Source organism: Zingiber officinale, chromosome 8A (assembly GCF_018446385.1).
Source record: "Zingiber officinale cultivar Zhangliang chromosome 8A, Zo_v1.1, whole genome shotgun sequence".
Classification (NCBI taxonomy): Eukaryota; Viridiplantae; Streptophyta; class Magnoliopsida; order Zingiberales; family Zingiberaceae; genus Zingiber; species Zingiber officinale.
The window spans coordinates 28425634-28452309 of record NC_056000.1 but is presented as its reverse complement, the minus strand read 5'-3'; the positions used below and the strand labels follow the sequence as shown (position 1 = coordinate 28452309).

General features: G+C 38.4%; 3 protein-coding genes and 1 long non-coding RNA gene across 5 annotated transcripts; 3 read left to right on the top strand and 1 right to left on the bottom strand.

Annotated features, from left to right (window-relative positions):
• Window positions 1-979: 979 nt before the first annotated feature.
• Window positions 980-3606, top strand: LOC122008205 (serine hydroxymethyltransferase 4-like). Its single transcript, XM_042563839.1, has 4 exons — window positions 980-1739; window positions 2304-2694; window positions 2786-2887; window positions 3122-3606. Exons 1-4 carry the CDS (start codon window positions 1050-1052, stop codon window positions 3364-3366), a joined length of 1428 nt encoding a protein of 475 aa, XP_042419773.1. The 5' UTR covers window positions 980-1049; the 3' UTR covers window positions 3367-3606.
• A 1008-nt stretch (window positions 3607-4614) lies between these two features.
• On the top strand, window positions 4615-8326 carry LOC122008204 (ethylene-responsive transcription factor-like protein At4g13040). 2 transcript variants are annotated; one of them, XM_042563838.1, is made up of 7 exons: window positions 4615-5061; window positions 5533-5581; window positions 6017-6147; window positions 7107-7179; window positions 7349-7529; window positions 7640-7761; window positions 7860-8326. In XM_042563838.1, exons 2-7 carry the CDS (start codon window positions 5539-5541, stop codon window positions 8006-8008), a joined length of 699 nt encoding a protein of 232 aa, XP_042419772.1. In that variant the 5' UTR covers window positions 4615-5061; window positions 5533-5538; the 3' UTR covers window positions 8009-8326. The 2 variants fall into 2 exon arrangements, with proteins under 2 accessions (XP_042419772.1, XP_042419770.1); XM_042563836.1 differs by having other exon boundaries at window positions 5530-5581.
• A 1804-nt stretch (window positions 8327-10130) lies between these two features.
• Window positions 10131-10484, top strand: LOC122010643. The gene has a single exon (XM_042567156.1). The coding sequence runs from the start codon at window positions 10131-10133 to the stop codon at window positions 10482-10484; it is 354 nt and encodes a 117-aa protein (XP_042423090.1).
• An 11901-nt stretch (window positions 10485-22385) lies between these two features.
• On the bottom strand, window positions 22386-24025 carry LOC122008203. Its single transcript, XR_006119233.1, has 3 exons — window positions 23854-24025; window positions 23573-23755; window positions 22386-22666 (listed from the first exon to the last, which is right to left on the bottom strand). It is a non-coding gene; the product is annotated as an uncharacterized LOC122008203 (long non-coding RNA).
• Between the last annotated feature and the right edge of the window lie 2651 nt (window positions 24026-26676).

Genomic DNA, 26676 nt, shown 5'->3' with positions numbered 1-26676 from the left:
ATTAAAAATTAAAAATAATTAAATGACTTTGAAGAATAAATTATAATACTTTGTCCTCTGCCATTAGTTACTAGATTTTTCTGTTTAAATCATAAATTTCAAGTCATACTTAATTTCCCTATCCAAAGTTACTCGCATCCTACAATTTCAAGTATAAAGTTGTGTCAATATATTATAACTTGCTTGTAAGTCTTTTTGTTTTTTTGAATGATGTGGCATACTAATGTTTTATTATTTCAACAAATAGATTGTTGAATGGAATAAAAAATAAATTTTCAATCTCTATTTTTTATATTTTTTAAAAAATAAAAGACTAATATAATCCAGCTTAACCATTTCTTTTAAAATTTAACTATGCTTTTAAAAAAACCTAAATCTAGTTTTTAAGTGTGTGGAAAAATTTTTATGTAACACTCATATATATATATATATATATATATATATATATATATATATATATATATATATATATATATATATATATATATATATTAATGAGATACATTAATTAACACAAAACCAATAATTAGTTTTGAATAAATATCCACATCTCCATCAAAATAGGAAAACAAGATGCATTAATTTACACACAATAGAAAATAAAGGGCAAATATTAAAATATGGCATTTTATTTTCATCAACATAAAAAAGACCTCAAATTTAAAAATATTAAAATAAATTTACCTAAGTTAATATAATTTTAATTAAATTAAAGTAATTGCGATTAAAAAAAATCTTATATATAGGAATTTTGATTTTAATTTATTATAGTAATTTTGATAAAATTATTTTAAATAATTTTGAAATAAAGTTATTTTTAATAAAAAAATATGATGGTGTTTTGATATTTTTTTAAACTGTTGTGATAATAATAATAAAGGGCAATGATTTTTTATTTTTACCCAAATAATAATAATTTTCATGTGGTGGGAACAGCACAAAACCCTCGCATTTCCCCATAAATAGTCTCTCCACCTCCGGTCGTCGTTATCTCCGCCTTCCTGGTCTATTTCTTCCTCTCAAAACTTTTCTCCGACACCGTCCCCGCCATGGCCAGCTCCCGGGAGTCCGTCAGCGAGTGGGGCCTCTCGCCGCTCTCCGTCGTGGACCCCGAGATCCACGACCTGATCGAGCACGAGAAGCGGCGCCAGTCGCACGGCATCGAGCTAATCGCCTCCGAGAACTTCACCTCCTTTGCCGTCATTGAAGCCCTCGGAAGCGCACTCACCAACAAGTACTCCGAAGGCATGCCGGGAAATCGCTACTACGGCGGCAACGAGCACATCGACGCCATCGAGAACCTCTGCTGCTCTCGCGCCCTCGCCGCCTACCGCCTCGATCCTGCCAAGTGGGGCGTCAACGTTCAGCCCTACTCCGGCAGCCCCGCGAATTTCGCGGCCTACACCGCCTTGCTCAACCCCCATGATCGCATCATGGGCCTCGACCTCCCATCCGGCGGCCACCTCACCCACGGATACTACACATCCGGAGGCAAGAAGATCTCCGCCACCTCCATCTATTTTGAGAGTCTCCCTTACAAAGTCAGCCCTGTGACCGGCTTCATCGACTATGATAAGCTCGAGGAGAAGGCCCTCGATTTCCGCCCCAAGCTCATCATCTGCGGTGGAAGCGCATACCCAAGGGATTGGGACTACGCGAGGTTCAGATCCATCGCCGACAAGTGCGGGGCCTTGTTATTATGCGATATGGCTCACATCAGTGGGCTCGTGGCCGCTCAGGTAATAATGGATGAAACCTTCTTCATTCTTCTCCTTCTGGTTTATTTTTGATGTTTGTATTCCTCTTTCAAATCATTTTTTATAAGCCAGCATCAGTAATTGACGGATCTGGTAGATTTGAATACATGGTTTTTGGATCTATCGTGACTCATTTTTGTTGGAACATTCATCTAGATCTGATATGAGTAGATGCAGTCCAATTGCTCGAATGACGCGGCATAAATTTGAAAGTTTATATTGTAGTTAAGAGACCAAAAGTTTAACCCTGGTGTTCCGTACTTTTGTTGTCGGCATATATTTGTCTTTGGCAAATGGATTCACGTTGGAGATTTGGAATTGCGAATAGTAGTAGAGGACAAACAGATCTTTCGTCTTGTGTATTTGTCTTGGATGCCGTCAAACATTTGTCTTGCAATTTTGTGAGATTTGCTGTCTCTTCTCTCCCAATTCTTGTTTTTAGGAAATTACAACTTAGCTTGATTAGTTAATCTTTCAAATTGATCGTGCACAGGATTACATTGATTGTTTTTCGACAGTAACTTATCTAGTAATCTGTCTACGTAGGAAGCTGCAAATCCCTTTGAGTTCTGTGATGTGGTCACCACCACCACTCATAAGAGTCTCAGAGGCCCTAGGTCTGGCATGATCTTCTATAGGAAAGGCCCTAAGCCACCAAAAAAGGGACAACCAGAAGACGCAGCTTATGATTTTGAGGACAAAATCAATTTTTCTGTATTTCCAGCTCTACAAGGTGGCCCTCACAATCACCAGATCGCTGCACTGGCTGTGGCACTGAAGCAGGCTATGTCACCAGGTTTCAAGGCATATGCCAAGCAGGTCAGGGCAAATGCTGTTGCTCTTGGGAACTATCTGATGAGCAAGGGCTACAAGCTCGTGACAGATGGAACTGAGAACCACCTTGTTCTCTGGGATCTTAGACCTCTGGGCTTGACTGGTATTAACCACTAGATTCCATCACACAACTGTTTGTTTGCTTATCTCTTCCAGGTTGAAATAAGAACCTCCAAATTCCAATTTTTTTCCAGGAAACAAGGTTGAGAAACTCTGTGATCTCTGCAATATCACTGTCAACAAGAATGCTGTTTTTGGAGACAGCAGTGCATTGGCTCCTGGCGGTGTCCGTATTGGTAAGGAACTTTGTTGCACTAGCTTGATCACTTTTTTGAAGACCAGTCAGACACTATATGAAGAAGATCTTTCTTGAACTTGGTTTTTCATCAATGACCATAGATGCTACCTTTATTTTACTACAATGCCCATAAAATGTTCATATAATCAAGGCAATATTTTTGCTCTACTGCATCATAAAATGTTTATGGGATCCTGATAATCATACTAATACCCTATCCTTATTTTCTCAGGCGCTCCTGCTATGACATCGCGGGGCATGGTGGAAAAGGATTTTGAGCGGATAGCAGATTTCCTTCACCAAGCGGTCACCCTTTGCCTCGCCATCCAGAAAGAACATGGCAAGTTGCTCAAGGACTTCAACAAAGGTCTAGTGAATAACAAGGATATCGAGGAGCTGAAGGCTGCAGTTGAAAAATTTTCAGCATCATTTGACATGCCGGGCTTCCAAATGTCTGCAATGAAGTACAAGGATTAGGATGTCTTACTTGGTGCTCGCCTTTCAGCTCATGCTTTAATGTTCCTTTTGCTTTGAGAAATTTGTGCTTGGTTTAGCTTTAACTCCGATTGATTTTTTTTTTGTTAAACCAAAAGCTCTTTGCTTTTGTTATGATCCTGCTCTGCTACGAGTTCATGGTCTGAAATTGATTCTTCTTTGTTCAATAATACCGTTCATATTTGCTACCAGAATAATTTAGCAAGTTAATTAATATTTAAATTTGGTGATTAGAAAACTGATGGTCTAATTGATAAATTGACTGGTATTTGTGGTCAATACTTCATTATCTCCAAGTCCATGTCTTTCTTTGCTTCTTCAAAAGGCAACTCTACGTGTTGCACCCTAGCAACCAGTCTTGTAAAACTACACCATCGACCAGACTAATTTAATTTTTGATTCACATGTTGATCAATTGGATTCATCAATCTAATATGATGCTGGAAGAGTATTCAATTAAAATTAAATTAATTGAATCAAATAGATTAAAAATTGAATAAATTTAAAAAAATTTAAATCAGTTGAATGGATCGAATTTTTCTATGAAAATTAAATGACTGAATTATAAAATATCGGTTAATTTATTTTTAGCTGAATTAATTAAAATTTTATTCAATTTTAACTTAAAAAGTATATTTAATTAATTATATTTTTAATAAAATATAATTAAATTAATATTTTTATTCGACTTATTCAGTATAACTGAATTATAAAATTTAAAATCAAAATTAAATTAAATTAATCAAAAATCGAATCGATTTATTTTTTGTAAAAAAATTAAAAACTAAATTCCTAAATTCGGTCCGTTAATTTAATTTTTCTAAATTTTTACTCGTTAAAAGTCATCAGTAATTTCCAGATTTAGTATTATGCACCTACTGAATTAATCGGATGACACGAAGTAGATATGTTAATTATAAAAATAAAATAAAATAATAAATTATTATTAAAAAAGCTTTCAAGAATAAATAATTGATAAGTTGAACCGGTTTAACTAAAGGCTTCTATTCTTGATTTGTGCCTTGACTCATGGTTCGGACCGGAGCAGGTCAAGGTTAGGCGTTAGGCTGTGCGGGCGGACAGAAAGGAGTTGGTTGGGCCGGACGTTATCCTCACGCCCGCCCAATCCCCACACATTAATTTTATTTTATTTTATTTTTTAAAAAATAATTAAATTTATTTATAATTCATTTTCTCTCTCTCTATAAATCCAACCACCACCACCACCACCTCCCTCTCGTCGGTGCCTGCCGTCTGCTACTATTGCCGCTTCCCTCCGTCCACCAAACCTAAGCTCATCTGGAAATACCCAAATCGCCCCTACGGTATCCGCCCGTTCTCGCTCTTCTTCACGGATTTACCCAAAGATTGAGGGCGATTTGGTCAGTCTTCCTTAGAAAGAGTCGCCCCCAAGGCATACGTTCCGCCATGGCTTCAATGCTTGTCGCCTGACAGACTTGAGGAGAAGAAGGCGACGACGAGGGAAGGATCGACGAGGAGGGTGGTAGTAGGAAGAAGGAAATCAATTGGAACCCAAGAAGAGAAAGGTGGTGGATTGTGCGGCCTGCCCTCTCTGCTTCTTCATCCTCTCCAGGCTGCCTTCGAGCAGCAGCCGCACCGTTGCGACTTGCGACCTGCTCAGGCGCCGGCATCGATCCGGATTTGGGACTCTTCCAGGTTCTTTCTCGGATTTGCGACTTTCCGATATTTTCCTAGTTTTTTCAATGAATCGGGATGGTTGATTTTGTGCTTGCACGTGGTAAAGTGGGTTTGTCGCAATTTGGGACCTTTTCTGCGGCGTGGTGTGTGGGTGGATTGAGGGTTGAGGGATCAGTTCTATGAAAAATCTTGGTGGTTTGGTGATTGGGGTGGTGGCTTGGTAAGTTCTTAATTATTGTTAATTGTAAATATGTGTGTTTAGAATTGAAGGGGGGAAACTGTTAGTTCCCGTGCGCATATTATTCGGAGTTCTGTGCGATGAGAAAGGATTTTGGACGCTTTCTTGTTGATTTTGTGGTGCTGATCACTAGCTTGCCCTTTGTCTGGATCTAGTTTGGCTGGAACTTCGTACCTTTATGGCTTTGTTTATTATTGTGAATTATCAATGTTGCTTCTTTTAGTTGAAGTTCTTCTTGTTTCATGCAGCAGCTAGCCATGGTTAGCATAAGACGAAGAAGATCTCTGGGGCTCTGTTCTGGTAGTCCTCTTTAGTCTTAGCTTCAACTCTCTGTGGTTTTCCTTCACAAGTATTTTCTCCCCTTTATATCTTTGTTTGGGAATACGATTCAGAGACTTTTTTTTTGCACATGGACCGGTGGCATATCCAAATTTTGTCTCTTAGTGGTGGAAGATAATCTTCTAATTCAATTTACTTTTTCAGTTCTTTTTAGATATATGTTTATGTATATTATATATAGGTAATTGTATCTTAAACATCCATTTGTTTAGATTATAGGTGACACTATTCTTAAATCAGTAAGAATAATTTCATCAGACAATCAAGTAATTCTAAATGGTGATAGATGTTTTTCCTGATGTTCATAATGTGATCAAAAGGAAATCAATTGTGTGGTTTGCTTTGGTGTTTGAGCTTGTAATTATATAGCTTAATGTTCTAATGTAAATTTTGCAGGAAAAAGTTCCTCTCTTGTGGTGGTTCCTAAGCCCACTGAGATTCGGACTGCTGATGAAAATTCAAGTCAGCATGTAAGGCCAGTTAGTGTGCATCCTATGCCTTCAGTGGAGACGAATCTTCAACAACTGGTATAAATTTATTACACAATCCCATTTTTTATGTGTCACCTATTTTGTTACCTTCTTGGTGCCTGAATGAAACATTATTGTATGAGTTGCTATCTTAGGCAAAGAAATACACTCCACGCATACTATGCTTTTTGTCCATTTGATATTTCTCTGGAACCTGTTGACTGTTCATGTAATATCTAACTATTTCATTCCATCAGCTTCTAGTGAATTGATTTATATACCAATTGACATAAAACATACCCAATTACATTGTTAGTTTACTAGTTGTAGTAATTTAGGATCTTTATCACATATTGTGTTAACTAGATATAACTTTGGGGATATATGCACATGGGTGTCAATTAATCATGCCGTCCTGTGAATGAGTGTATGGTATATTTGAAGGAAAAAGAGTATATATGGTGAATGTATTTCAGAGATTTATACTACAAGAAAATTATATCATGAGTGTTAGGTTTTATTGCTATAGTTTCCTATAAACACTTAGAAGTAAGGAGTTCATAAATATACTTAATAATGGCAATCATGTGGTTATGCCTAGTGTTTTCATTGACCTAATATAATGAGGCCTGATGGATTGATATGGTTTATACTGCTGCATGTGCTTACAGCGACCCAACATGTTATTAGTTCTTCAAGTTGATGATTATATTGCATCTTGATGTTTTTCCTATTTGGCATTTCACATCTTATAATCGACTTATTTTCCTGATTGTAAGCATAAACCTTTTGAACTACCTTTGTTTTTTAGTAGATTGGATCCCAATGACATTCAGTAACTCTGCTAGTGATTTGTGTTTCTTTGTTGCCTAAAGTTTGGATTAAATAGGTCTATTTCAATTTTTCTAGTAGCTCATTCTTGGCAATCCCTTTCTAGAGACCTATTATAACATTATTAAGTATAAATTATTTTTTGCTACAAATATTTTATATTCAAAAAATGTGCTGTTCCTCAGGTAAACAAGTCTGAAATGTATCTTGGATCCACAGACGAGATCAAGAAAGAAGAGCTAAACCCATGTTATCCAGGTTTGTGCATAGCGCATCTGTAGACCTAATGTTTTCTAGTCCTTTTAAATATATGCATCCCTGCATAAGGTCGGTTGAATCCTAAGGTTTGGACCTCTGAATGAATGGGAACAAGATGGCTTGCTGATGATCTTATTTTTACATGTCTTAGTTTTGTTTCTATTTGCAGGTAAAGAAATAAAACGCAGAAAACGACATAGGAGAAAACACTATGAAAACCAGGAAGCGTGCATTATGAGAGGGGTTTATTTCAAAAATATGAAATGGCAAGCAGCAATAAAGGTTGACAAGAAACAGATACATTTGGGGACTGTTGGATCTCAAGAAGAGGCTGCTCGACTATATGACAGGTATTGATCTATTAGATGCACACTTACCCAGTATCGCAGCTCGCGTTCTCAGAAAAGCATCTCATTCTCTTTTAATTTTCAACTAAGTGATATTAATTTTGTTCTTGCAGAGCGGCTTTCATGTGTGGGAGAGAACCCAATTTCGAGCTCTTGGAGGAGGAGAAACAGGAACTAAGGCAATACAACTGGGAAGAGTTCTTGTCGATGACACGCAGTGTGATCAACAACAAGAGTAACGAAGCTCCCAATTTCTCTCATCAGGTCATGGTCACTTAGGATCTTCCTTGCACAATCTCATTGGGTTTTTTTTTCTTCTTATTTTTAAAACAGAGAATCAGAGGAAGCTTAGTCCAGGGAAGCGAAAAAAGTCACTAGAGACTCAGATTTCCAGTAGCAACTGCGAACAGGAAGGAGGCAGTCATGATTCATCGATGTCTGAGGATGACGAAGATATTGATGCCGATGGATCTACCTTGTGATCCTATCGATGCTTGAAACTTAGAATACTACTCTCATAATTTTATTTATTGAGGCTAATTTAGACATGTGCATAGTTCATCATCTCTACAATCATCTCATAGATTTATCGCTAATTAATTTGCTTCATGTAAAGGCCCATAATAAATAGATCGAGTTAGATTCAGATAGGAATTTCTTACTCATGCATTCGATCATTGTTAACATTCTGAAGTTGCAGCATCAATTTTATCTTGGTTGCTGCTCCAGGGTTGCTCCTGAGGTGGAAATGTAAATCTCATTGAGGACTTCTCTGTAGAATTAAAGTTGCATTTCAAACACATACTTTTGCATGATACTATAACAAAATAAAGATGCCTCTTAAACTTATATGTTGGGTCTTGTCACGGTGGTGAGTTCTTTTGCTATTTAAATTAAAACTCACCTTTGAGATTTTGATCAACTTCAACGAACTTTCTAAAGAAATTGAGGTTATATTTGAAATTCCAGTGACCACAACTCCATTCAATCTTTGAAATAATGATTCTCAAAAAACCTTTTTTTTTTAAAAAAAAAAAAAAAAAAAAAAAAAGAATAACGCCTTACCATCGTATTTGATTTTTTAATCAGATTGTATTTCTTTAGGATATGAATACATATAGAAAATTAAAGTGAGCCATTATTTGTTTTTACTGTATAGTCTCAACTTTTAAGAACTTTAAATCAAAATATTATTTTGCTTCAATCAACCACACCGAATTGGTTGAATGGGAAACGTAGCAAAAACTTTGATTTAGAACTCCATGTATATTTTAAAAGAATAAGAAGAAGAAAAATAGAGAGGGTACATTGCAGCAATTAATAAAATAGTGGGAGGAATGGGATATCCCAACGTGAACAAAGATCAGTCGAGTAACAACTAAGCTATTTGGTGCACTCGTCAACTATATCATTTGCTTCTAAGGCCAGCAAGAGGATCAGATCAGCACTACAAATAAAGCTCCGTCTATGGCGACTTGATGATTCACGAATACAAGAATACATTCTCATGTCTATCTTTTTTTTCTTCCCTATGTTGGCCAGTGTTTTTGAACCTGAGCCGGATCAGACAGTTTGACAAGTCAACTCAAAATTTAAAGGTCAAATCGAACTATTTTCAGTGAACACACAATTAAAGAAAAATATATTATCATCCTTAATTCATGCTCATCCTTAGTTTTATCAAAAACTGATAAAACAAAATAAAACACCTATTTTACCTTTTTTTAAAAAAAAAAAAAAATCTTCCTTGCTTCTCCAATTTCCTTTCTTCTGCATCCCAACAACTTAACTAACGACGGGACTAACGACCAGCTTCCTGGCAGTGGAGGACAAGCACAGGAGAGTGGCAGACACCAAGACATTCGAGCTGACGGTAAACATTGAGATTTCGAATTAGAAAGAAGGAAATAAATTTTCCATTATATTTGAGCGGATAAGATTTTGCCAAAAAATTGGATTGCCAATCCATCCTCTGAACGAGCAATTACATATCTAGTAAATGGTAAATAACATCTCAACCTTCATACAATCTGCTACTTGATTCTCAGGCTTAACCTTCTAAATCAATAACCAATGTTTTCCAATACAACTACTGCACTGCGCTATCCATTCTGAGTAAATTGCTTGCATTAAACTACAATTCAGTCTCAGTGATCATAGTAACATACCTACGTCTATTATCTGGCATTGATTGGTATATTGACGGCCCCATAATGTTTACCAGAAACACAACTAAGCTTACAAATGCCCCTTCAATCAGTAGCAAGTAGGTAGCAACCAACCACAAAATCTAGTTCCTGCAATACAATTTGGAGATGGAAAGACTTGAGAAGCAAGTCAATTAACCTATCACCCCTTGACAAGGCCATTCGGTCTCAAAAAAGGGGTTATTACTTATTTCATACTCTACATTAATCAATCACCTTTCTACTCCATTTAAAGGCAACACCAAGACTACTCTCATTGAGAGCGGCAAGAAGAAGCTTAACCTTTCCACCACTGAGCAGTAAGTTATCATGCGTTTTTAGTTGATTTGCCTCGACCTTCACAGATTAATGAATTTCTTTTTCTGAAAGGTGAAGACGGATAGATAGAGGATCGAGGATGAAGAACTCACTTGGGTTTCCTCCAACAGCGAGGCACAACATATCTGCAGCTCTGCAAAGACTGATCAAGAGCTTTGCTCAGCTGTTTGCTCTGCAGAGGGAGGATGACGAGGTGGAACTGCAGATTGGGTGCCCAACGGATGTGCAGCATGTAACTCACATTGGCATCGGTGCTTATGGGATTGGCACATTGAGCAATTGGGTGGGAGACCCTGAGTTGCTGTCCCTCTCGGTCCCGGCTCTGACGATCGAGGAGATGGAGCGAGTGCTGGTTCAAACATCTGATGAGATCGTTGCTAATGAATCCCATGAACAGCGCTTCCAGGCCCATGGTCTGGAGACACCTGTATGACTTTCTTGTTCATATTTTGCATCCAAGTAATATATGGCTATTTGAGATATCCATGTTAATGAAATCATGCGGCAATTTCGAACCCATGAAAACTGTGTGCCTCATATTAGGGTATGTAAGACAATTCGACTCCTAGGACTTGTTTTTAATGCTTTTTGTCAAAAGACTGATCTTTTGGGGGAAAAACATGGTTTGCCCAATAACATCCTTGGCTTTTTACTAAAAGGAGCTGTCATTTTTTTTTTTATTTATTCAAAAGAAGCACCCTAATTTTAAAACTATCGAAAAAATATCAAAAATAATATTATTCCTTTCCTATCCTCTTGCTAACCTCCTAAATCCCCCCCCTCTCTCTCTCTCTCTCTATCGCCATTTTCCAATGCGTCCCTTCTCTCCAGTATTAAAAAAAATTTGATATGTTCCCATATCTGACCCACCATTGGACCTGATATGATCTCATATCAGGCTCATAGTGGACCTGATATTTTCCCATATCATGTTTACTCTGGACTTGATATGGTCCAATATCAGATCCAGTATGGGCTTGATATTTTCTTGGAAATATCAAGCCCAGCTTGAGCCTAGTATGGTCCAATATCAAGTCCAACATAGGTCTAATATTTTCCCCTATCAAGTCCACCATTAAAAAATAACGTGGGATTTATAAGATTAGCGGGAAATGTAGAAAGTGAATAACACTCTTTTTGATGCTCTTTTTGATAATTTTAAAGCTAGAGTGTTTTTTTATAAATAAGGAAACGTGGCCGCTCTGTCTAATAAAAAGTTGTATCATTTTTTCTGCAGAAACACAACTAAGCTCTATCTGATAATAACATCTTTATTATCGTTTTCGACTTTTTACTAAAAGGAGCGGCCACATTTTTTATTTACCCAAAAGAAACACCTTAATTTTAAAACTATCAAAAAAATATCAAAAATAATGTTATTCTTTTCCTACCCTCCTGCTCACCTCCTAAATCCCCTTTCTCTCGCGCGCTATTGTAACGACCCGACCCTCTTGGCCCATTTGGCGGCCCATTTGGCGAACCTCGGGTCGTCGACCGTCGGCCCTTATGTCGTCGGCCCATTTGGCGACCTCTAATGTCGTCGACCGACGACCCTTGGCCATGCCGTTACTCACTAGGACTTTCCACCCCTGGTCAGTGGATTTTTGCCTCCCCCAGGATTCGAACTCTAAACCTCCAGGCTTAAGTATTAGAGTTTATGAATTGAGATGATCTCACTTGGTTACCAGGATTCATAAACTCTAATACTTAAGCCTGGAGGTTTAGAGTTCGAATCCCGGGGAAGGCAAAAATCCACTGACCAGGGGTGGAAAGTCCTAGTGAGTAACGGCATGGCCAAGGGTCGTCGGTCGACGACATTAGAGGTCGCCAAATGGGCCAAGAGGGTCGGGTCGTTACAATAAAAGGCGCCTTTTATTGTAACGACCCGGCCCTTTGGCCCATTTGGCGGCCCATTTGGCGACCCTCGGGTCGTCGACCGTCGGCCCTTATGGTTTAGGGTTGCCCTTGACCCGAGGGTCATTTTCCAATGCGTCCCTTCTCTCCAGTATTAAAAAGGACTTGATATGTTCCCATATCAGGTCCACGGTGGGCCTGATATTTTCCCATATTAGGCTTACTCTGGATTTGATATGGTCCAATATCAGATCCAGTGTGGGCCTGATATTTTCCTGAAAATATCGAGTCCAGTTTGAGCTTAGTATGGTCCAATATCAAGATCAACATAGGTCTAATATTTTCTCCTATCAAGTCCATACATTGAAAAACAATGTGAGATTTATAAGATTAACGGGAGAGATAGAAAAGAAATAACACTCTTTTTTATGCTCATTTTGATAGTTTTAAAACTAGAGTGTTTTTTTTTATATAAAATAGGAAATGTGGCCGCTCCCTCTGATAAAAAGTTGTATCGTTTTTTAAGACTTTTTCAACGTCAATAAGCTAGAGTGCTTTGCAAGAAAATTATACTTGTTTGTCTGATAACAGAATCATCTAAAGAAAGGGGAATGAATATTGTATTTAAGGATAAAATTGATTTTTTATTTTTTATTTTTTTTGAAGAATACAAAGGTCCCAGGCCATTTCTTTGAATAAGAGAGTACCATGATCAGCTTCAAGTAATTTAACCGTTCCAGCTAATTTGCCAAAGAAACATTGAAAAAACCTAAGGTGAAAAATGTGTAATTAAAGGCTTTTGTACTTGGTATTTGGTTGGGCTGTCACATAAAAGAAATTATATGTTGAGCCATCATAATTTTGTAAAAAGGAAAATAAATAAATCCTTGTTTCTCATCGATTTCTTCTCTTACTTTAATGGCATGATATTTGACTTAAATTATCTTATAATATGGAGATTATTATGAAATGAAGATAGATTTGTTATAAAATAAAATGACTTTTTCACGTACGTTTTAAAGTAATCGGAAATAGACGCAATGAAAATAAAGGAAAAAAAACAAAACAATGATATAAGTTGGTTTTCCTTGAGTCGGAGTCCATGACGACTCATACTTTAAAACTCACACTCATTGAGTGTTTACTTTAAATAATTCACTATCAATCCGTCAAATTACAAAAACAAGTACAATTTATAATGAAAATAGATTAAGTGCTATAATTAAAATTATACCAACGACTTAGAGAGTTAAAGATGCAAGCTTTCAGTCGTCGGAGCAGTGTTACGATCTCGTGGACTTGTTTTTGGAGTACCGCACAATAGGAAGATCGTAAGAATTCGTTGTCTGATGCACTACTCGAAGAGGGTAATTATAAGATGTTGGAGGTGCCTTTAACCTCCTTAAAGGCGCCTTCAATCTCCTTGAAGGTGCCTCCAGCTGTGAAGTTTATCCCCACAGCGTCGGAGACGATAATTTCCGCAAGCTGCAAAACTTATCCGATCAAAGGCGTCTTCAAGCTCCTGGAAGGTGCATGAGTCGTGATGTTTAAGTTCTGATGTTTGATAATATATGGAGATTGCAAGTACAATTGTCCATTTGGAGAGATTGTTGATGCAATTCTCCACTGGTCAAGGTTTGACTAGTTTGATGTGAAAAAGAGTCAAATAAGTTAAGGTTGACTGGATACCTGACTGAGAAATCCTAACTAGAGGTTAGGCAAGGGCAAGCCCAACGGAAAGGTTGGCAGAAGTTAAAAAGCTAAGTGAGTCAATGTTGACCAGACACTTGGTGTGAAAGTCCTGATGAATGAAGTCAGACAGTTGAAAATCCTAGTAAATGAAACTAGGTAGGTGAAAAGCCCTGGTGAGTGAAGGCAAGCAGAAGGAAATTCTGGTGAATAAAGTCAAATGAAAGCCCTAGTAAGTGAAGCTAGGCAGATGAAAAGTCCTGGTGAGTGAAACTAATCAGTTAGAAAAATTCAAGTGGGTCAAAGGATTGATCGGACACTTGGCATGAGGAGAAAAATCTAAATGGGTCAAAAGATTGACCAAACCCTTGGCATAAGGAGAAAAATCTAAGTGGGTTAAAAAATTGACCGAACACTTGGTGAAGAAGTCCCAACAGGTCAAGAGTGATCGAAGGTCAGGCAATGAGGAGTCCCAACAGGTCACGATTGATCGGATGTTGGGCAAAAAATCCTAGACTTAGTTTTCGAGGTTAGGTTTCGGTAATCGATTAGGATAATGGATTACACTGAGCTTAAGAGATTAAGCATTTTTCTTAATCACTTAGAGCTACTTTGACGCGAATGCACAGAGGTGCTTAATCGATTAAACACAGCGAAATCGATTAGAGCAATCACTCACAACCCCTTTTGCTTCAAACAGAATGTTTTTGTTCGAAACTTAAGCGATCAGGTTAATCGTTTAAGCTATTTCTCGCGATCCAACAGAATGTTGCTGAATCCATCTGGCTAATCGATTCAGCAAAGCTTAATCGACTAAGGTAGTCAATTAAGGTTGAAAATATAGCCGTTATGCAAGTAGAAAAGGGGTTCGCGTGCATTGTTCACCGCATCTCTTCTCTTCCACTCTTTCACCAAGCACAGATCTTCACACCAGCTCTTGGAAACTTCTTGAAGACAAATGTTGTTGCACTTCCAAGATTCAAGAGGTGTTTACAAGCAAGAAGAGAGCAAGCTAAGGTTTCTGCACTGTAAATCTTATAAGATTTTATTTGTATCAGCTTATATCTTTCTCTTCTTGTATCTACTGTGTGTGCGAGTTTGTACAAGACTTCTCCGCCTCCAAAGTGTTTCTGAGAATGAGTGTTTTATAGTGAATGTGTGAGTGAGAGTCAGATCCTTGGATTAGTCACATCTTTTTGAGGTGAATACCAAGAAAATCTTTGGCATTAGCGTTTGCTTGAGTGTTTTCCGCTGCAACAACTCATCGAAGCGAAGGGAGCTAATTCCCCCCCCCCCCCCCCCCCCTCTAGCTCCCGAAGTAACCCAACACATGAGAAATTATACTCAGTGTAAATTCTTAGATTTAAAGTTTTACCAGTCGACTGGTAATTTGACCAGTTGACTGGGCTAGGCATGAAACCAGTCTACTGGTATTGTAGCCAGCCGACTGACACTGTAGTAGTCGCAGTCAACCGATATTGTAGTAGTCAACCGAGACTATAACAGTTAACGGGTTACTATAGCAATCGATTAGTAATTATGACAGTCGACTGATATCGAACAGGTGGGGTGTAAAAGTCAATTTTTTCATAGAGGCCAGTCGATTGGTGATTATACCAGTCGACTGGTGGCAGGAAACACAGCTTGTGTTTTCTCCCGAGCTCTTTTTAATAGAATTCGAGGTAGCCGACCATGGTTGACAATATAGACTTGATTAAAGTCTATTAGAGTCTTCCAAGCTCTTGTATGATTAAGCGTGCTTGTGCGAGGTTGTGGCGAGGTTTCTCCACCCACAACCCACAAAAAGCTACTTGAGCTAGCCGGGGTTTTCCGGGGAGTCATCCACCGACGAATCAAGATCGCCCACCTTACGGGCAGCCGTGGAGTAGGAACCCTAATCTTTGAACCACGTTAAAAGTAACATGTCGATTTATTTTCATGTTTATTGTCTTCTAGGGTGTAGCTTTCTACTTATTAGTTTTGTTTTTGTATTCTACTGTGCGCTAACAAGTTGTAGGAAGTGAACGTCGTGGGTAGTTCGGAACCTTTGGTGACTCCTACTCTAGGACTCGAGTCTCCCGTGTTGGGATTGTAAGGTTACAAACATAGTCCCACATTGAAAACACATGGAAAAGTTATGGGTTTATAAGAAAAAGATGTCTTCATTGGTGTGAGACCTTTTGGGTAGAGTCCAAGAACAAAATCATAAGGACTTAGGTCGAAAATAGACAATATCATGTCATTGTGGAGATATCTAAATCCCTTTTGGCCCCAACAATTCGTATTAAAGCGAGGAGCACTTTTGAAGGACTAACCGCTGAAAGGAATAAGTGCTAGAGAAAAAAAATGGAGTCGGAAGGATCATTAGGATAGAATATCCGAATCCTACCTCCATACGATTGAGATGATTTCGAGTATTGGAGGAAGCGATTGGAGACTTGATTCTAAATGGATTGGGTCTATTGGACCGCGTTGGAAGTTTTGTTCGAAGCTCCGATGGACAAGAAGGAGAAGTGTCTCTGACCTCGGTATTAGACTAGAGCAAAGGGAGCAATCAGAAATGGATAAGGAGGTAATTAGAATTATAGTAAATTTATTACCTTTTAAGATTGTGTCGCATGTAGGTAAGTACAAGTATGCTCATGACCTATGGAGCACGATGGTTGCTCTACATGAAAATCGTACACAAGTCTAAGGAGAGGAGGAGCCCAAGGAGAATGGCTTATTGGTCCCAAAGGAGGAGAATAACCAATCGAATATGGAGACGAGCTCAACATCCGATGAGGAGGAAGAAGTGGAAACGTCCACATCTTCAAAGGAGAAAGAAGTGGAAACGCCCATATCTTCAAAAGAGGGAGAAGAATCCAAAGAATAAGTAGCGGAACATAGAATAGGTAGAGGAAAGTAAGAAACAAAGAACAAGGATACCAAGGATCTACTTGGTTCGGAGCCTGTGACGACTCCTACTTCAAGATCTGAGATCGTTGATCGCTTTCATTGGGCAACTACTATAGTATCGAAAAATCTTTACAAGTTTAGATTACAAAGTTGAAGCATACAAGTATTGCATAAAAAGAAACTTGCTACCGATGACTTGGAGAATTTGATCTTCTGGTGTGATCGTCGTTGAAACAGCGTTTGGACGTTGTCGAATTGTTTCCAGAGCGCACGCAGGAGCTGAAGTTGTTCTGAATGAATTGTAACAAAGTTGCTAGTCGAACCCCTTTTTATAATCAAGTTAGACTTGATCTAGATCCGCTGATCTCAGAATCAGTGTTTGACTCGACACTGACCGATCGACCGATCCCCCTGATCGGCCGATTGAACCCGACCGTCCGTCCAGATGCTGCTACTCCGGGTAAGAACTTCGTTAGGTCAACTGATCTCGTCATTAGGTCGACCGAACTCTCAACGCTCCTCGACTTATCTGATCCGATCAACCCGGTCGAAGTTTCTCCATCGTTTGGTCGACTGAACCTGAAGTTCAATCAACTGATCCCCTGGGTGAAACTTTCACCACGAGCTGGAATCTGATCTGTTTGCTTAGTGTTTTGGATGACCGATCCGGACACTTGGTCGATCGAACAAGACAAAATCCGACCTTATAAAATGTTAGTCTTCTTGCAAAACAGAGTTAAAAAAATAGACAAGCAGTATATAAAAAGTAACTTTGACAGCCTCCAGACTGTCCGGTTCTGACTTTGAGTTTTGCTAAAACTCTAGGTCGGACCGACGCCTACTGTTCCCTCTTCGGGGAATGCGTCCTCACCTACTCATCTCAGGAGAAATTACCATTTGTGAGACTAGTCCTCCAAACCATCTAGACTTTTGCTCAACATTCGAGACTTTAGGAGTTCATGTTGAATGTTCGATCCACGACCCGTCTAGACTTCCACCTGGTGTCTGCGACCCCAGGATTTTCACCTAAAGTCATCGACTATAGGATTTCACTCAAAATCTTTGATCCACCAAGACTTTACCCAATCCCCCAGACTAAGATTTCGTTACCTAACCACAGCTAGGACTTTCCACCTGCCTAGAATCCACTAAGACTCTTGCCTAAGACAACTTAAGACTTTCCTGCAAGCTCAGTTACACTTGTTAGACAACAAGACATCTTAACTTTAAACTTTTTTGTCATTATCAAAATACAGGTTCGATCGTCTAGTGCTCCATGCACCAACATCCAAGACGAGTAAGGAAGAAGTCTGGGAAGTTCAACCCTCAACCTCAATTATCAAGAAGAGAGGGAAAGCCTACATCAAGTGCTTTGAATGTGGTGAGATGAAACACTATAAGAGTAAGTGTCTATTGCTCAAGAAGGTAAATGATGTACACTCTAAACTCGATAAAGCTCTTTTAAAGACCAACATGCGTTGCAGGGATGGTGCCAAGGAGAAGAGGCACATTCAATACTTCACATGCGGTGAGTGGGGATACTACCACATGAAGTGTCCAAGGAGAGGAAAGCTCAAGAAATTGATGCACTTGAAAAATGGGAGAAGAAGAGGAGCTCAAGTCAAGGGAGAGCTCCAAAGGTAAAAAGTAATCCCTAATTTGAAATTTAATCCAATTTCAAATTCCTTTATGCTTGTTAGGAATAATGAAAATTATGTGCTCATGCATAATTATAGATTTAGGTATAATGATAAGAATAGGGTTAACGCGATAGATAATCCTAGAAAATCATACACCAAAGTTAGACTTAATAAGAACCAACCCACCTTGCCTAAGGAAAGGAATGTGATAAATGATCAAGGCATTAATTCCAAAAAAGAAAGACATATGCCTAGGAAGGATAAGTCTACGAGTGTCCAAGGTGGACATGTTGATTCTAGGGTTAAAATCCTAAAATTAGAAAATCAAACCTTGAAGACAAGGCTTGAGGAAATGGAAAAAGTCCTAGATAGGTTCATTATTAGACCTAGGGACTTGATATGTGTTTGGGTAATCAAAGACCCAAAAATGTCAAATTAGATCCCTCCAAGGCCAAAAGGAAGTCAAGTGTTAGGATGTCACATGACATTGGTAAAGGAGGAGCGACTAAGGGCAAGGGAGTGTCATCCAAATGCATGAAAAGAAATATTCTAGGTGGCATTTGATTATAACAAGAAGAGCTCAAGAAATGACAAGGGGAAATCATTTACGGATAAGGAAAAATTAACCAAGGACAAAGTGTCTAAGATTAAGAAGGTAAGATTTGTAAGCCAAGTGTCACCTGAGGTGCACCGAAGTGGCCTAGCCATAATGGATGAGTCACCTAGGAAAATGACTAAGGTTAAGAGTTCTAGGAGGAGCTCAAAGAGTCTTTGGGACATATAGTAATGGATCTCAAGCGGACCATGCTTGTAACTCAAGATGGGTCATGAAATGTGTCAAAATGATTTGAAAACGGGTTTGAATCTCAAATTCAAAGAATTAGCACAATTTAGTAGAGTATCATGCATGATGGAAAACCTCATGATGACAATATCTCATGCGCTAACCACTAGACTCATCCGAGGGGGTAGAGTATTATGTATAAAAATATGAAAAGTGATTCATATTACATGAAAATTTGTTTTGATGTATAAATGTCACATAAACTAATGCTAGGCATGTATTATTGTTTAGCATGGGCAAATACAGCAAGAGAAAGTCAAGACTAGAACTTTAGGTCAAGATTCAATTGAACCATTTAGATACTTTTAGATTTTATGTCAATCTTGGGATCTATGATAAATATATTTTTATATATATTTTTTTCCAAATGGGCATTGGTAAAACAAACATCTCCACAAAATTTGAGAATTTTTGAAGGTATATGAATTTTTTAGTGCATTTCTGAATTAAATTCATAATGTTGTTTGGGGCTAAAATAGTGTACCAGTCAACTAATACAATTATCAGTCGACTGGTAACATTGTTCATCGAACACAGAATGATTATGTGAGGTTGTTACGATTAGGGTAGTCGACTAATACAGTCCGAAACTATTTTTCAACAATAGAAAATGACCAAAAAATTGATGTACATATATGTAATTTTAAAGGGGATTAATATATGATAATTGTAGTCATTAGAGGTTAAAGAGTCCAATAATTGAAATATTATTAGAACTCTTTTTGATGTATGATAAAGGGGAAGAAGTGTTGGATTTAAATGAGAAATTTACACACCTTTACAAGAAAACCTAGCTCAAGGTGGAACTTAGGTCAAGAGGGAGCCTAGGAATTTAGGTTCCATTATTTATACATAGTTGATTTACATATGTATTGATATATTGTTTACCTAACTTAAACGAATTGCTAAACAACAAAAAGGAGAAGATTGTTTGAGCAATCAATGTAATCTTAGATTTTGATATTTGGGCAAAGCTTTAAGTTAGGTTTATTGCTGTATTGATATGTGTTGTGAGTATACAAGATGTAGGTACAACAAGGAAAAGTTCAAATATGATCTTGGCAATGGTGAAAGTCCAAGTGGACTCTTGACGGTGTAAGTCCAAATATGTAGACTTGGCAACATAAGTCTAAGTGTGACTTGCCAAGGTTGAAGCCCTGGAGGTGAGGAATCTCTTGGCAATGGAAGACTCGACAACAAAGAACAAGACTGAAGGAAGCACTTGAATGCAGGGCATGAAGGATGGGGAAGCATCCAAGAGACACAAGATTGATAGAGAAGGCTAGAAGGTAAGGTCGAAGTTGTGCGAGTAAGGACGAGTGCATGAGAGATTATACTCAATGTAAAATCCTAAGTTTAAAGTTTTACCAGTCGAATGACAATTAGACCAGTCGACTGGGCTAGGGCACAGAATATTTATATACCCAACGGCTGTGAAAATCAGTCTACTGGTCTTGTAACCAGACACTGTAGCCAACTGACTTACATTGTACAAGTTAACTGGTACTATAGTAGTCAACCGATACTGTAGCAATCAACTAGTACTATAGCCAATGTTATCAAAATCGTAAGTTAACTCGTAAAATCGTATAAAATCACAAGTTTACTTATGAAAATCGAGTGAAATCATGATAAAATCATGTATTAAAGTAAAATCGGATCAAAATCGTAAAATCGCATTTAAACTTGTATAAATATGATTTTTGAGATAATTTTATTGATTTTATGTCGTTAATAAAAAGGAACCATTTTGGAATGATTTTAGATTTACACTTTTCTATGAATGATTTATATTAATTTGTTATAGTATCTTTTATTTATCTTTGGACTTAAGCTCTAGATTTGAATTTATGTTTATATTGTGTTTTCATGGCAAGTATTTGGTTGTTTAAAATTTTAAAATTATGAGTAGTCTATGATTATATGAATTAAAATGTTCTATATGTAGATTTATGTTATAATTTGGATTAAAATATTTAATGATTAATTAAAAAGAATATATAAGTTTCTTTTAAAATTGATTTAAAGTATGATGTAAAATTTTACAATTTTATGATTCAATTTTACGATCCGATTTTATGATTGCTCTAACAATTTTACCTAAACTCTCGATTTTGACAACACTGACTATAGCAGTTAACGGGTACTATAGCAGTCGACTGGTATCGAGCTGTTAGGGTATAACAGTCGATTTTTTCATAGAGACCAATCGACAATCACCAGTTGACTGGTGACAGGAAGCATAGCTTGTGTTTTCTCCCAAACTATATTTAATAAAGCTCGGAGTGGCCGACCTTGATTGACAAAATAGACTTGATTAAAATCTATTAGAGTCTTCTAAATTCTCATGTGATCAAGCGTGCTTGTGCGAGGTTATGATGAGACTTCTCCACCCACAAAAAACTACTTGAGCTAGCCGAAGCTTTCCAGGGAGTCATCCACCGATAGATTAGAATCATCCACCTTACGAACAACCATAAAGTAGGACCTCTAATCTCCGAACCATTTTAAACACAACGTGTCGATTTGTTTTCTTGTTTATTGTCTTCTCGGGTTTAGTTTTCCACTTATTAGTTTTGTTTTTGTATTCCAACATGTTGTAGGAAGCAAACGTCGTGGGTGATCGGGTATTCACCTCCCTCTAGCCGGACATCAAGACTCCAACACTTGAGACACCCCAACACTTGAGACACGGATTCAAAAAAAAAAAAAAAAAAAAAAAAAAAACCTTATAAAATGTGTCATAAATACAATAAAAATACTTACATGAGATAGGACAATATTTGACTAAGAGAAGATATCTGTCAAACCTACAGCTAAAGAAGCCGCATATACTTAATAGTACCTATGAAAGTGGAGCTAGAGGAGATTGGAACATCTTGGGCGGTAGTGGCCAAATACGCCACTTGAGCAATGTACAGAGGATGACCAAGTAAATATCCATTAAGGGAGTACTAAACATTTAAGACAACAAAATTTTCCACCGTGGGTGCATTTAAACATAATTTATCAGCCAAAACGACCTCCACAGCCATGTTGGGCTCTATGACCACGTAACTTCCATTAACTGAGCAATCATTTGAGGTGCAAGGCCTAGGAAAAGATGCATCCATGTGCATCTAGATTGAAAGGAGAAAATGGTAAAGAAAGTGATCAGAGAATGCTTCAAAAGGAAAGGAGCTTACTAAGTTGCTTACTGCCCAATTGTAGAGAGAAAAGAAGTACCAAGTTTTATATTTTGATCAGGAAGAAGGGAATGGGAAGGACAGGATCTAAAACGTAAGCCAGGAAACCAACATTATTGGCTTACCAAATTATTTGACAAAGGCTCATGTGTGGTTCATACAAGAAAGCTAACCCTAGCTCTAGATCAAAGGGAGAAAATAGTGAATAAGGAAAACACCACGCGAGCAGATCACAGCTAGAAGTTGTGTCAAGTCAAACACAAGAATGATACAAGAACATGTCCACCTTAGTAGTTCAGTGTCATACATGTAGAATTAACTTACAATAGATACCAGAAAAAGAAGGCTCAACGCATATGCGAGAAAAGAGAAATGATAAAAACATAAAATTATAGATTCTAAGCTGAGGAAAATACAAATCCAGAGATCCGTGACAACTGACAAGTTTACTAGAGGTCTAAATTTTTTGCTTACTACTTAAAATGTTGATCAGGCACTTCAATCCCTGCATTGTATAACAATAAGAGGAGCTTATGCATAGAACTGCCTTTAAACTTAACTCGTTGCTAAAAGATAAATAAAATGGAGAAAAATAATAATTGTTTTATTCAGTAGGAACAATATTTGATAATTATGTCTGAAGAAAGAATGAAAGATCAAGCAAAACTTGTTTACTTAAAATTCAGAAGTTGAGACCTTGCTGTTTTTAATTCAATTTACTCAATTTCATAAACTAGAGTTCTATTGGCACAACAGCAGGACTCGCACAAACATTACAAAATGCAGTAACTAAATGCAAGTTGGTGTATTCCTATAATTTGCAACATGTCAACGTGAACTGTACTGATAGTTTATCTACCATGGATACTTCCAAAGAAAAGATTAACCTTGTTTACAAAATCAGTGCATTTCTTTGCCTATTTCCTATAAGTGGAATATAACAGGCAAGATAGTTCTTAATCAGAAACTGATTTTAAAATACTATGAAGAATTAATAGTTGGCATTACATCAACAATCCAAAACTTTAGCAAAGTTAAGTTATTTAAGTACATATTAAAAAATCATTAGTTCTAGAGAGATAATTACTGAACTATCTCAACACTATTTGACAAGCTCTCTACAAAACAAACATGATTCGAGTAGCGATCGTCAAGCTAAAATTTCAAGTACAGAAAAAGGCTTTAAAAGGTCGAATCGGAGACAAATATTACATCGGTGACCGCTACGTGTTTGCATAACATTTGTTAAGAACAAAGCGAGAAGGCAGCGAGTTCTCCGCTTGGTCTAAGCCAAAATCATGCTCCAGGATTACGCAAAACAACCGCAATGACAAAGAATATTGACCCGCGACCAAAAACAAACTCTAAGGAAAACTTGAGAACCAAAGGTGAAAGCAACAAAGAAACAAACCGTCAGCCAGGGTCAAGAAGGTGGTCGATCCCGACGAAAGGCACCAGCCAGTTGACAACGAGAAAAAGCACGCTGGTACACACAGCCATGGCCGCAGGTATGATCGTGGACCGGCGTGCTCTCTCTCGTTGTCAAACAAGCACATCTGGCAGCAGCAGAAAGCGAGGCATCCATTATCGCAAGCTGCAGCAATCATCCTCTCAGTACCACCATCAAAAACCAAAAAAAAAAGGCATATCGATCGAGAGCGAACGAATGCATTACTATCTGCAATACTTGACCTCAAATCCACTGAAGAGGATCCAAAGCTGGGAGGAGGGAGGCATCGAAACGCAAATCTGACATCAAACCCTAAAGCGAGGAAGAAAAAAGGACCGAGTCAAGGAAGGAGAGAGGACGATGGCGAGCAGCATCACTTCACCGTCCTTTCATATATCGCAGGGAGGGTAGAGCGTTACGGAGATGGTAAATATAAACATTTTCAAATAAACAATTCCCGAAAAAATATATATATATATTTTTAAAAAGGACAAGAAATTGAAGAGCAAGCTTCCGCCGTTGCCGTCCTATCGCTTATCCCGAGAGTACCTGCCACCGCCCACCGTTTCGGTGGAGCCCACTAACGGACGGCGAGGTGCCAAAACGGGTGACGTCGTTGCGGGGGCGTTTGGCTCGATGGAGATTATTCGAAGGGGTAGGTGGTGGCGTACGCTCCAGGACGATACACGCTCTCCGGGCGAGTCAGGGATCGAAACGTGTTGTGTGGGACGAGTGGGGCCGGACGGTATGGAGAGGGCCACCGGGTCCTTGTCCGTAATTACGAGTGTCACTGGGGTGGCCCGACGGCAGAGGAGATCCTCTGCACCGCATTTGCTCCATCACCATGCATTGGTGGGGATGCATGGTTCCCACCTATAAAAAAGGTAGGGATCATATATCCCCACCAATACATGGTGAGGGAGCATCCTCTGCACCACAAAAGTGGTGCAGAGGATCCCAGCTCGGCCCGACGGCCGGACGAGACGTTGTTATCCCCGGCAATATGATGAAGCCTTCAGCCTCGTGGTGGATCGACGCAGGCATTTGGACGCATTTGGATTTCATTTAGTTTTTTATTTCTGATTTTATGAAAATCCTTAATTTGCCTACTGATTAAGCCGTTTGAACAAAGTGTTTTTTTTCTGAAGCAAAAATACAAAAAAATATTAATCTTTCATTTTATCCAATTTAATATAAATACTCATTATGCAATCTGAAATTTTCATCGGAATTTATCACCTTTAGATACACCTTATCTTTCTGGAAATATAGTATAGTATCTAAATTGTTATCTAGATATTCACAGTTTGAGTTCCAGTTATAATAAATTTGTATAAATTTTTTTTTAAATGGGATGTGCAACTAAAGGATACTGGACTCCTGGGCTGTCCGCTGCGAGCGCTTTTCGATTTACCTTGGTGGCCGGTGGAAAATTTCCGTAGGACCAGGTCGATCACCCTAGGATCGACGTTACCCAACCTGACTAATCATTTTTTTCATTAGTAGTCCCTGACCATAGTATCATGGTAGGATATTCAGGTTATTACTCAGGTACCCGCGATTCGAATATCAGCTACAACATATTTGTAAGAATTTTTCCTCCAAATTGAGAAAGGGGTGTAACCAAAGAATGTTGGGTTTCTGAGCTGACCACTGCATGCGCTTCCCGATTTATCCTAGTGCCCGGTGGAAAACTTCTGTGGGACCGGATCGGTCACCCCAGAGATAGTCAGTGAAGCTAACTGGGATTATCATTTTTTTGTCCTCCGAACCATGGTGCCGCGGTAGGACATCTAGATTGTCACCCAGGCACCCGCAATTCGAACCCCAGCTACGACGTATTTGTAGGAATTTTTCTCCAAATGGAGGGTGTAATCAAAGGATGCTGGGCTTCTGGGATGACCGCCGCGTGCGCTCCCCGATTTATCCTAGTGGCCGGTGGGAAACATCTGTGGGACCAGGCCGACCACCCCCAGGGATTGTCAATGAGACTAACTGAAATTATCATTTTTCATTAATCTCCTTCCCTAAGCACTCAGTGTTCATCCAATAGCGTTCCATTTAGACTTAAGTCACTTCCAAGCACTCAACTTCACTCCTAGATTTATCAGTCTACATTCCTGAGTACTTTGCATTCGTCCAATAATATAACATTCGAACTCAAGAAGGTCACTCGGGATCTATGCTCCGGGCACTTGACATTTGCCCAACAACATCCCACTCAAACTCAAGAAGGCCAGTTAGGGTCTTCGCTCCTAAGCACTCGACTAATCGAGCACTTTGCCTCACTTCCTGACTAGCAAGAATCCTCTCCTGAAGCGCTCGGCCTTCATCTAGTGGAATCCGACTAGGACTTGGGTCACCTCCCAAGCACTTGGCCTTCATCCAATGGAATTCAACTCGAACACGGGGCACCTCCTAAGCACTTGGCCTTCGTTCCGTGAACTCAGCCTTCATCCAACAATATCCCATTCGGACTCAGGAAGGTCACTCAAAGTTTGCGCTCTCGAGCACTCGACATTCATCCAGTGATTTTCCATTCGGATTTGGGATGCCCAGTCACAATGGCAAAGCTAGAAAGAATCCACCGGGTTGATCGAAAATCCAAACTACAGGGGATTTCCCTCCTAAAAGCCTAGCTTTTGGTATAAAACATTTATCTAAAAATAAGAATCACATTGGTCAAATGTCTACATTTGTGATAAATGTAGTTGTTCAATTAATTTATATTGTAGATAACATGGTGTGTGGTGTTACACACAGAAGATCATGTTATCAGTACCTTATAAATTATAAACAGTAGCTCACGACCAAAATGGAAAGGAACAAACCATTAGAAGGTCGTAGTGTAATTAGGTATCAGTTTATCTTGATTGTATAATTACACTAGTACACTTAGAGTGTATTGAGTAGGACCATTTGAGGTCGTTTCTTTTATACTGATTTTATAAAGAAACAAAGACCTCGGTTATTATGGAAGTGTGTGCTCTTAATCCTAATATAATAACAAGCACATATATTTGATATTTATTTCTTTAATTTATCAATGGGTGAGATTTAGTTCG

What these genes read in the sequence shown, in the direction of transcription:
- LOC122008204 (XM_042563838.1), top strand. Translation starts at nt 5,539, where the DNA reads ATGGTTAGCATAAGACGAAGAAGATCTCTGGGGCTCTGTTCTG. An exon ending in AGACGAATCTTCAACAACTG is followed by an intron (nt 6,148 to 7,106) that starts GTATAAATTTAT and finishes GCTGTTCCTCAG; the next exon opens with GTAAACAAGTCTGAAATGTA. An exon ending in GCTAAACCCATGTTATCCAG is followed by an intron (nt 7,180 to 7,348) that starts GTTTGTGCATAG and finishes TTCTATTTGCAG; the next exon opens with GTAAAGAAATAAAACGCAGA.
- LOC122008205 (XM_042563839.1), top strand. Translation starts at nt 1,050, where the DNA reads ATGGCCAGCTCCCGGGAGTCCGTCAGCGAGTGGGGCCTCTCGCCGCTC. An exon ending in TAGACCTCTGGGCTTGACTG is followed by an intron (nt 2,695 to 2,785) that starts GTATTAACCACT and finishes ATTTTTTTCCAG; the next exon opens with GAAACAAGGTTGAGAAACTC. An exon ending in TCCTGGCGGTGTCCGTATTG is followed by an intron (nt 2,888 to 3,121) that starts GTAAGGAACTTT and finishes TTATTTTCTCAG; the next exon opens with GCGCTCCTGCTATGACATCG.
- LOC122010643 (XM_042567156.1), top strand. Translation starts at nt 10,131, where the DNA reads ATGAAGAACTCACTTGGGTTTCCTCCAACAGCGAGGCACAACATATCT.